This window comes from Ictidomys tridecemlineatus, chromosome 2, assembly GCF_052094955.1.
Source record: "Ictidomys tridecemlineatus isolate mIctTri1 chromosome 2, mIctTri1.hap1, whole genome shotgun sequence".
Taxonomy (NCBI): domain Eukaryota; kingdom Metazoa; phylum Chordata; class Mammalia; order Rodentia; family Sciuridae; genus Ictidomys; species Ictidomys tridecemlineatus.
In genome coordinates this window covers 220539646-220551448 of record NC_135478.1, presented here as the reverse complement: position 1 = coordinate 220551448, position 11803 = coordinate 220539646, and the positions used below count along the sequence as shown (strand labels likewise).

Below are 11803 nucleotides of genomic sequence, written 5' to 3'. Positions count from 1 at the left end.
AAAACAGTTGAAAATCTACAATATTGTAACTATTCTTAAACTAAGGAGAAAGTTGAGGTTTTAGAAATATTGAGTTGCATAGAATTTAAGAAGCAAAAGTATCTCCAGAGAGACATGGGTAGGGGTTCTGTCTTACCTGGGCCAAATGTGCCCAAATTCATCACCCTTTCCTGATAAAACTCTCAGCAAACCAGGGAAAAAGAACTTGCTCAAACTGATAAATCCTATCTACAAAAGTGTACAATTGAAATCATATTAAATTGCACTTTATTTTCCAAAGTAGGGAATAAATCAAAGATGTCCTTTCCTATCAGTCTTGTTAGCATTGTGAGAAAATCCCTCATCAGATTTGTAAAACTACAGAAATAAACAACGTTTATGTTGGGAAGGAGAACTAATGCTGTCTCTACTCTTAAAGGGCATTATTATTTACATAGAAAAATTCAACTTATCTATTGAAATCTACTAAAACTTCTTATGAATTTAGTAAGGTCACTAGCTGTGATGTCAACTCACAAAACTCACTTTTACCTTTAAGTTTAGCAAGTGGTAGAGCACATGCTACGCATACAGGAGAGTCCTGGGTTCAATCCAATCCCTAGAACCACCCCAAACCAAACAAGGTAGAAGGGACTGAAATTCAAAAAGTAGTGCTAATCATAAAAACACAGAAACACATAAAAAAGATAGGTATAAATCTGATGGACTATGTGGTAGATCTGTATTCTGAAAACAATAAAACAGATAAAAGAAATCAAAGCCCTTAATAAATGAAGAATTATTCACTTCATTCAGAGAGTAGAAAACAATATTTTTAAAAGATCAATTCTTTTTCACACTGATCCATAGATTCAAGACCAATCAATGCCCTAGAAGGAATGTTTGTAGGAATCAACAAAAGTTTATAGAAAAGCAAAAGATGATGAATAACAGAAAGAGTTTTGAAGACTAAAGTTGGACAACTGATACCACCTGATTTCTAAAGCTATTATAAAACTATAGTAATCAAGACAGTATGGTACTGGAGAAAGGATCTACATGTAGACAAATAAACAGAAGAGTCCAGAAATTTGTTCACACACATGAGGTCAATTGATTCCAGAATAGGCACACAAAAAATGAATAGGGGAAAAGACTGACTTTTGAATAAATATGAATGGACAATTGAACTTCCATCTTCAAACAAGGACCCTGGATTCAGACCTTGAATCATATGTAAAAATTAACTCAACATGGATCAGAGACTTATATATGATGGATGAGGGGATTAAATGCACAGTGATAGAGACTTAAATGCTGTTGTAAATCTTTGTGATCTTGAATTAGGCAGCAATTTCCCAAGTAACACACCAAAATCATGATTGGTGAATGAAAGAAATGGGTAAATTTAATTTTCTCAAAATTGAAGCCTTCTACTTTCTGAAAGTCACTGCTAAGAGAATAAACAGACAAACCAAAGACCAAGTAAAGATGTTTCCAAAACACATATCTCCTAAAATACCTGTACCCAGAACACAATACTATGTTATTAAATGATAAATATAATATCAACAAATCCTCATAAACCAATGGAGAGTAAGTACAGTGAAAACTGGGTAGAAGATTTGAGCATACATGCCATCAAAAGTTTGCAGGTGGCTGAAATGCACAGGGGAAAAGTACTCAATGTCATTAGTTCTCCAATACAAGCAAATTCAAACTATAGTGAGAAGCTACTTCCCACCTATGCCTACCCTTAAGAGAATGATAACATTAATTGTTGTCAGTGAGGTGGAATCACTAGAACTCTCATATGCGGCTGATGCAAATTCAAATGGTTTAAAAACAATTATTCATGTTCTTATGAACCTAAACATGCCTCCACCATACCACCTGCTGTACAACTATTACATAAGAGTTGATTTCAGATAAATGAAATAAAAACATGAACTTTCAATTGTTTCATTCATAATTGTCAAATACTATCCAAATGGACTGTAAAATAGTAAATGAACAAATCACAATGTGTCCCTACAATAGAATATCACATGGAAGTAAAAAAAAAAGAGTAGACTAATAACAGGTAACAACATGACTGCGTCTCCAGTGCATTATGCTAAAAGAAAGATGTCAAACTCAAAAGGATGCACGTTTTATGATTACATTTATACTATATGTATATGAGATTATATTTAAATTATATCTGATCAATGACTGACATTGTTGGTTTCCAAATGAGTGGGTTGAGTTCAAAGCAGCGTGAGAGTCCGGGATAAAAGATCTTTTCCATATCTTGATATTAGTGATGCTTACTTCATTGTATGCATTTTTCAAAACACATAATTATGCAAAAACAGCATGAATTTTGCTATTTGCAAGTTATACATTACTAAAAGCATACAGTTAAAAGAAGAATAGTATTATTTATTAATATTAGCATAACATTTAGGTTCAAAACATAAAATATACAATAAGGGATTTGGAGTATTGACATAACATTACTTTATATTGTATCACAAATACATAAAATGTTTCAATTATCATATTCTGAGCACTTGTTGCCTACTTTAAAATGTGAAAAGCTAAAACAATGTTACATTCTTTCACCATAATTACAAAAATCCAATAATAAATTACATTGTGAATTGCTTGAAGGGAAAGATTATTCGATTTTTTTAAGAAGCACAATATTAATTAGATAGACAAAGGATATTTGTAAAAAGAGAATTTTAAAATTAAAAAAAAATCTCATTATGTTATTCAAAATGGGCTAATTGCAGAAACAAATAATCCAAAAAAAACGTCTGTGGCTTGTAAAATTTATTATCCCCTTTACCCCAAATTCCTATACAGATAACGAAAGTGGAGTGGCTTTTCGCAATAGTTTTTGTCCAGTCAGTAACTCAGGACTCACGCCTCTCAGTCAGCAAGGTCAGCTCCATGGGCCTGGATCCTGTATGTCCTTGATCCCTGGGACAGGAGGAAATCACTCCCTCCGTGAATGCTGAGATTTCATCTCCATTCATTTCATGACTGAGTGGACAAGAACACAAAAGCAGACGGTATCTACCCCACCCAGCCATGCAGTCTCCAGCCCCGTCTCAGAAAAATGTGGCACCCAGCTGATCCCTCCATAAGAAAGGGTGAGGCCTGGGCCCTGGGGGGTGTCTACTCCATCTTGGCACCAAAGAATCGGATCTGGAATGTAGATCCATTTTGCTTCTCGTTGGCTTGCTCTTGATCCAAGAAATAAGTAGAACAAAGAATAGGTTGAGATGTAAGAGGAGGACAAGCTGTACTTCATAGGAACTCACTGTGACTTGGCGATCCTGGCAGCCTACGCAGAGAGAGATGTTAATGTCGATGTCCTCAACATTGTACTATGTAAAGGATTACCTTTTCTAATCGGTGACCTAGTAATCAGGGCCTGACAATCTGGGTATTCGTCTTTGAAATTTTTATTTTGATGATGTAGATTCAATCTCCCCCTTTACTTGCACCTGTGCTTCAAGTCTCAGTGTTTTCCATGCTTGTACACTTTGGAGTTTATCATGAATACACCATGTTACAGATGGATGCCAGTATCCACAGGGGCCCACAGTAGGACTGTGGTCTCCAGATGGTCTGTCTGCAGTACCAACAGTTCTGTCACTTGCCTCTTAAGACTCCACATCTATTGGTACTGAAAGGTTATATGGCAGATTGGAATCCTAGATAGAGTCTGTGGGAAGCCATGATTAGAACATGGACATGGTAGTGTACGGGGTTTAGGGGAGAAACCAAATCTTCAGGAAGATAGCTGTGCTTTTCAGAATTAGCCCTTGTCTTCCTATTGGGCCTAAGGAGTAACTGAATAACTGACCATGGGAAACCAGGTCACAAGTACTGTCTAACCAAGAGTGATTTGAGGAGCCAAAACATCTGAGACTAGGGCTGACCAGACTCTAAAAACCCAAGCAAGTGACATAAACAGGTACCTAATACTCCCATCCTGTCTATTCCTGTCACCCCAAAACTATGCCTGAAGCCCATGGATTATGGCCACCAATGAAGTCCCTATCACTACAAAACCGAGAAGGTATAGGCCTGAAATACAGTGAAGAAAACTTTCCACAATCAAGAAATGCACTGAAATTTCTCACGGTTTGACTGGACAGAAGAGGATAGTATTTAGAGGATTTGGTGACACAGAGGATTGGAGAAAAAGAGGAGTAAATTCATGTACATCCTGGGTGACTGTTTAAGACAAAATCTCCACAAGAAAGGACTGTTAGTTCCTAAGTGGACAAGCACACTCACTACCTTAGGTGTCAAACAACCACTTTCCACCAGTGGTCATGGCAGCAAAGTTGGAGACTACATATTGGTTCAGCAAGTTGGATTCCAATTAGCTAGGACTCCTTCAGTTACTACCTCTGCTGAGTTTCAATCTCACCAGTGGCTGTGCCAACTCTAAACATCTAGCTGAATGAGACACTCAGATTGTGATCTTTTAATGCTATTGTCTCCTAGAGCTGTGTTGTACTGTTGACCTTGGAGATGAAAGCCATGGCCATTACCCAAGGAATGGTGGCATCTGGGAAGGAAAGGAAAATAAGAAACAGACTGACCCCTAGAGTTTCCAAAGGGGAATGCAGCCCAGTTGATATTTTTATTTTGGCCCAATGAAATCTATTTCAGACTCTGACCTCCAAAATGTAAGTTAATAATCTTGTGTTATTTCAAGTCACACATTTTATAGTATTTTCTTATGACAGCAATAGGAAACTGAGGCTCTCATTCATTCAAAATGGGAAATTTGAACATCAAAAAGAATCAAATTGCAATAGATGAAGATAGATCAAATAAATTTTTACTGATAATTTCTTAATGATAATGAAAAGTACTTTTTCAGTTGCTGTATTAAAAATAGTAAAGAAAAGAGGGGAACTAAAATTTTATTCTCCCTTTCCTGTACTAACTATGCCCCAGGAAGCTGAAGTAGTTGTGAGAGTAAAATTTCTATTTTATTAATGTATTTTAGATAATAAGGGATAAGAGATGGCACATTTTACCCTCTTACAGCACAAAACAAATCAATGAAGCTAGGTTTGATCTCATTCCTACAAGCAATCTTTGAAATGTTTGTTTGCAAGTGGGGGTGCTATTGCTATCTATTATCTAGAAGTCAGGAATTTTTCTAAATATCCTAAAAATGCATGGGATAGTCCTCATAACAACAAATTATTCAGCCACAAATATCCGTAGACATTTGTCCCTATTAAGAAACTCTGTACTAGGTAATATAATAACTGCAATAAACCCTTGAAAAACAGAACTCCTGCTAGAAGTATTGTGATGATCTATGAAGTTCTAGTGTCAGAAAAAAGTAAACTTAAATCTCATCAAACTTCCAGATGTAACATATGTATGGTCAAAGAAGGAAAAACTATATCCCAGGACATCACCAAAAAATCTAGGTTGCACAGGAAATCCAAGTGGGACAAACAACTCAGTTCTATTAAAAAAAAAAATAGTGAAGGCAACTTGAGGGTAAAATTATAGCATAAAATGACTTTCAGTGTCATTTATGGTACACAATGCCATATATGGATCTTCTTGGGATATTTATTTGAAAAAACTATGACATTCTTTTATATGACTTTTTTAAAGAAAAATTTCCAATGATGTTTGTGTCATTAATTTCTGAGCAAGATTTTATTTTCAAATACTGTTCAGTATCTAACTTTTTGGAATGCTCTATTTAATGATTTATTGTTTAATATATTATCATAATTTGTCACTGCACAAACAATACTTTCCTCTCTGTTGGAAATGTCTTTCAAAAGCTGATACAAATTAGGAATGCCTATATTCTGAAGAACTACAGTCCTTTTAAAAAAATAAAGCCTACATAATAAAAAATGAAAATAGAATTTGATGAAATATGTCTATATATTAGTCTGCTAGTTCATATCTAGTTCCTACTCTCAGCATTTCTGCTTCCTGAAAAATGAAGATTTGAATAACTCTTCTTTTGAAGACCCCAAACAGCCTGAGTTGCTCTCTGAGAGCAAAGGGATCATGGGATCGTTGGTGGAGCAAAATCACGAACACGTTGACCATATGACCCTTCACAGTAATTAGGGTAAAGCATCTGCATATGTTTTCTTCCTATTTATGCTCTGTGTATATTGAGGCAGGATCATAACATTTTAGAAGAGGAATGAGATCCACATGGTAATTCCAACCTGGGAGAAGTTTCCTGTCTGAAATCTCTTTAACTGACACGACTTAGTACTTATCCAAAAGAACTAAAATTAGCATGTTCTAGTGATAGAGCCTGTTCACAATAGCGAAGTTAGGAACCCAGCCCAGAAGCCAACAGCAGATGAATGGATCCAGAAAATGTGTCGTATATACACAATGAGGTTGTACTCAGCCGTGGAGAAGAATGAAATAATGGCATTAGTTGGAAAATGAATAGAATTGGAGAAGATCATGCTCAGTGAAATAGGCCAGACTCAGAAAATCAAGAACCAAATGTTTTCTCTCATATGTGGAAGTGAGAGCAAAATAAGGGGAAAGAAGTTGACTGGGGAGGGTAGAGGATGTCACAAAGATAGAGGATAAATCAGTGGATTAGAAGACGGAGAAAAGAAGGGAAAGGGGAAGAATATAGAATGAATTTAACAATATCATGTTACATACACACATAAATGTATCCAAAAGAATTTCACCTGTATGTATGTGTACAAAATGCCAGTCAAAAATAAAGGAGCAAAAAAGATCAGTAGAGAAGAGGAAGAAGAATAGGGGGAGGGAGGAGAGGAGGGAGAGTGAGGATAATGGGAATTGAAATAAAATTCTTTGCATGTATTACTTTGTCAAAATGAACCCAAATACACATAATTATAATGTTGCAATAAGAAAAGAACTTTTCATTGTGGAACTAGAATTATACTTTTCTTTCATGAGATTAGGTCTTCCAGAAAAAAATATCCCATCTTCTTTGCTCATTATCAATTCCTTAATCATGCCATATTTTGCTGTTTCATACTAAGAACTTATGCGCCCTTCATTCTATTTTTTCCTGACAGATCTCATCATTTTCATTTTTTCTTTATTGAGAGTTGACATACTGCACTTTATTTATTATGTTATTTGATAACTAACTTCTTAGAAAGAGTGTTAATTGGTATATACTCCAATGTTATTTTTTAAAAGATATTCTTGAGACCAACTGGCTTGCTAGTCTAACTTGGACCTATTCAGTTTTTTTCTAGTGTTTTCTCTGTGATTTCTCAGACCACTTTGTATGCAGTTATATTGCCCATTCTTGAATTTCAGTTCCCTCAATTAAAGTTATAGCCTCAGAAAAGGTACATAGGAGTCAGCATGTCTAGAAAACTTTTTATTTTTGCTCTCATGCATTATTTACACTATAGTTGGACAGTAATTCTGGGTTCATAAAATTTCTGTAAGATCTTTAGTCTTTATCTGTAGGTTTGTTTTTTTAAAAGTCCTGTGTTATGGGGAGTTTGGGACAAAGAGCTAGATAAACTATTGAATTTGATTCATGGTATTTTCTTAATTTTCCCATAATTCTTGCTTCTAATAATACCTGCGGACATCAAAAATCATAGATGAAAACACACACATAAAAATATTTTTTAAAGTATGAGTTTAGAATTCTACTGGAGTAAATTTTTTGGTGACAATGACACACAATATTTAATTTAATTACAATTTTCTACTTAAACAGGAAAGTAAGCTTTCATATCTTGGCAAAAGTAGAGATAAATATCTATGAACAGATGTGTACCAATGTAGTTATAAAGCGGATTTAGTGTTTTTCTTTTTCTTTTTTGTTTTCTTTCTTTCTATTTTTTCCCCCCAGGGATTGAGCCCAGGAGTGCTTAACCACGGAGACACATCCCCAGCCCTTTTTATATTTTATCAAGGTCTTGCTAATTTAGTGCCTCACTAAATTGCTGAATTGTGATCCTCCTCAATCAGGCTCCTGAGGTGCAAGGACTACAGGCATGCACCACTGTGCGTGGTATTCCCTTGGCCACCAAATGCCCTGTGTGCAAACTACCTTTCTTTTAAAACCAATTACTGCAAAAGACCTTAAACTTTCTCCAGTCTTGCATCACTTGGTGAATGGCATTGCATCCACAATCAATGGGTGCTGCAAAGACACTTCCATCAGCCTTGACAGCAGCACCCTCCTCAGAGGGTTGATTCATGCAGTTACTGCACATGCTACAATACCACCCGTTATTTTAGGTGAGACTTCAAATGTGAAAATGCATTTTGTTTCCACTGGAAACACTTAAACCTTTCCCAAAATGTGTCTGCTAAGGACAAGGGGTCCAAGGGAAGAACTGTGAATAGGGTCACAATTAGAAACAATATGATGAATCAAAAAGTCTGTCCTGTCTTGGGCCTCGGGAATGGAGAATGAGAGAGGGAGGTGAGATCAATATCAGCAGTGCTTAACTCCACCAAACACGCTGCTGTGATATAAAATACTCCCACATCCCATCCCCAACACACCTCCATAACAGGCACCTACATAACACACCAGCACATTATGTCATCTGCTTCCTGGTTGCCAGGGCAATGCAGCTGAAGCCTGTCCCATAAAGTTGGGTGGGGAGCACTCAGGCATAGCTCTCTTCTCCAGTGATGTTCCTGAGTCATGGTGTTGCCAGTTTTGAAGTTAACCCAGAGAATTGTCCTAATAGTTTCTGCCAGGCGCCCTTCACCTCCTTATTCCGTAGACTGTAAATCATGGGGTTCAGCATGGGCATCACAGTGGCATAGAAGAGAGAGATCAGCTTCTCCTGAAGGACAGACGGGCTGGAGTGGGGCTGGATGTAGGTAAAAATGGTGGTCCCATAGCAGAGGGCGACCACAGTGAGGTGAGAGGCACAGGTGTGGAAGGCTTTCCTCCTCCCCTCCGTGGACTGGATCTTCAGGATGGTGGAGATGATCTGGATGTAGGACAGGAGCACCAGGAGGAAAGGTGTCATCAGAAGGATGATGCTAGAAACCATGATTACAATCTCATTGGAGGAGGTGTCCACACAGGCCAGCCTGACCACAGCCAGAATTTCACAGGATATGTGATCAATGTACCTGTTTGTGCACATGGGCAGCTGGAAAGTGATAGCCGTGTGCAGGAGCGAGTTGATGGAGCCACTGAGCCAGGATGTGATGGCCAACCGAGTGCACAGGCCTCCATGCATGATGACTGAGTAGCGCAGGGGGTCACACACTGCCACATAGCGGTCATAGGCCATCACTGCCAGCAGAACAAACTCTATCCCGCCCAAGCCCAGGGAGAAAAACAACTGTGCAGCACAGCTCAGGAATGGGATCCCTTTGTGTTCTGCCAGGAGATGCACCAGCAGCTGAGGGACGATGCTGGTGGCATAAGACACGTCCACGAGGGAGAGGTTGGTGAGAAAGAAATACATGGGCGTGTGCAGCCGGCTGTCCAGTCTGATCAGAAGGACAATGAGGAAGTTCCCCAGCACTGTCACCAGGTACATGGCCAAGAAGAGGACAAAGAGGGAGACTTGAGTGTCCCGGTCACTGGTCAGTCCGAGGAGAATAAATTCACTCACCCATGTCTGGTTATCTCGTTCCATTTAAAAATTAAAATATTTTTAATCTGCAGAGAGAGGCAGAAAAAAGAGAAACAATTGAATACATCAACGTATGAGCTGCCAGTGCTGTGTCAGTCTGTAGGTCATTTATTAGGTCCAGATAAAAGGCTTGATCCCAATGTGCTGGGTATCTACTCTGTTTCAGAGAGAGAGGTCAATGCATTGAGAAGGACACATCTGGTCTTGGAGGTTTGTTAAAGCCTGGCGGTAATGTGGTGGAGTTACAGCAATTCTACGTCTTATTTAGTTTCCTTCATTTTAATGTAATATTCCTTTTACGAGAGTATAAAAAATAAGAAAGAACAGAGAACTGAGGCAGGGGAAAGAGGGCAGAGACAGAGGATGGAGGCCAGACTAGAGTCTCTGAGCTGAAGGGGAAACTTGTCAAAACTGCCACTCTCCTGCCTGATGAAGAGCAAACCAAAGCAGTATTCCCAGAAATACCATCTCATTCAGGGTTCACAGAGCTGTGTGCCACCATGAGAAATGCCTCTCTCAGGTCTCCCTCAAACCTGATGCCATGAAAATACAATTTTACTTCAATCATTTTCATGCACAGACAAAATGTATATATCTAAGAGTTTACAAAGTTAAATGTAGTGTGAAAGAAGATTTTTCCCTATGATCCACTGTATAATCCTGTTCTATCAATAATTGAATTTTAAAAATTGTAGTAATGATCATACTGTGTTTTACACTAAAATATATTACACCTTAGATTGCTCATACTTAAGTATTTTTCACTGATATATTAGCTGATTACTTTTAACCAGTTGGAATTTCTGTTTGTTTACAGGGCTATTGTCTTGATTTCACAAAGTTGATATTTACATAAGCCTTTTTCTGCACACATAGAGTTCCTTTCCAGGACTCAGAGTAAATAAGTAAGATAGAAATATCATGTGCATTTTCAAGCGAAACGAAGGAGAAAATGTAGCCTGTCTGGATAATTTTGACACATCTTAAGTAAATGCCATCTTCATGTGACACTGGGCTCACCATCCTGTTCAGCACATGGCTATCTGTTCTTACATATAGTGAATGGACTAGGGACCACATGGTGTGCTTCAGCTCTAATCCCCACTATTGGAAGCCAGAGGTTAGTTAATCTTTCAGCTGTAATTATCTTATAGGTTCTATAGCTCTCCCTAAGCCTCCATTTTTCACTGAAGTGAACTGAAGTCAAATAGCTAAGAGAAAACTGTGAACTCTTTGCTCCATTTGCCTGTACAATCAAGACAAACCAGAGCCTCTTAGCACAGAGCTGGGCAGGCAGCTGATGACCAAAATCCTGCTCCACAATCAGCAGTCAGTAGTCAATGAGCTCGTCCTCCTGGGCACACGTGACTTGCGACTGCTTCTCAGCATCTGTCCAACTCTAGCTGCTTTTAATGTTTGCCAGCATCTAACAATGAAATGCTATTTTACCTTTGGGATTCTTCCATTCTCGTATTCAACCAAACTGAAAGCAAACCTCTCTGTATGTTTAGAGATCTCTGTCTTCAAAAGAGAGAGAGAGAGAGAGAGAGAGAGAGAGAGAGAGAGAGAGAGAGAGAGAGAGAGAGAGAGAGAGGAAAAGAAAAGAAATCAAAGCTGCATGCTCAGAACACAGTATTGAAGAGCAACGTAGCTGTGGTTCATCTTAGACATGAGCCCCATGAAGAAAGGACTTCCTCTTGTCTGTATTTTATGAATTGTGGTGAAGGTAGAGGAATTACTGTGAACATAATGAATAGAACAGAGTATCTGACAAAGTATAACATATGCAATTGAAATATTCCATGAAAAATTTTCTCCTTGAATCTGTGTCACTAATGCCTGATGTTTGGTTTATGTTGAGACTTTTTTTGTTTTTTTTTGTGTGTGTGTGTGTGTGTGAAATGTTCAAAAAAGAAATAATATGAAATGGGAGGTTGATGATACGATGTACCAAATCTACTGTGAACTAGCACAACAGCTTATATTAACCCTTATGATGTGTTACCTATAAGTAGAAAGTGAGAACATCATGTGTCAGTTACATAGAAATTGCAAGAAAAATCAGGGATGGGGTATGGACAGCAAACATCAAATATTTTCAGTAAACATGTTAACTTTGGCCCTATTAAAGGATCTTTACTTTTGTCTTCTCCCTTTATCCAGAAAGTACCAGCTGCTGCAAATAT

At 37.8% G+C, this 11803-nt stretch overlaps 1 protein-coding gene across 1 annotated transcript; it reads right to left on the bottom strand.

Annotated features, from left to right (window-relative positions):
* Positions 1–8663: 8663 nt before the first annotated feature.
* On the bottom strand, positions 8664–9620 carry LOC101968334 (olfactory receptor-like protein OLF3). Its single transcript, XM_005326707.3, has one exon. The coding sequence runs from the start codon at positions 9618–9620 to the stop codon at positions 8664–8666; it is 957 nt and encodes a 318-aa protein (XP_005326764.2).
* Positions 9621–11803: the final 2183 nt, after the last annotated feature.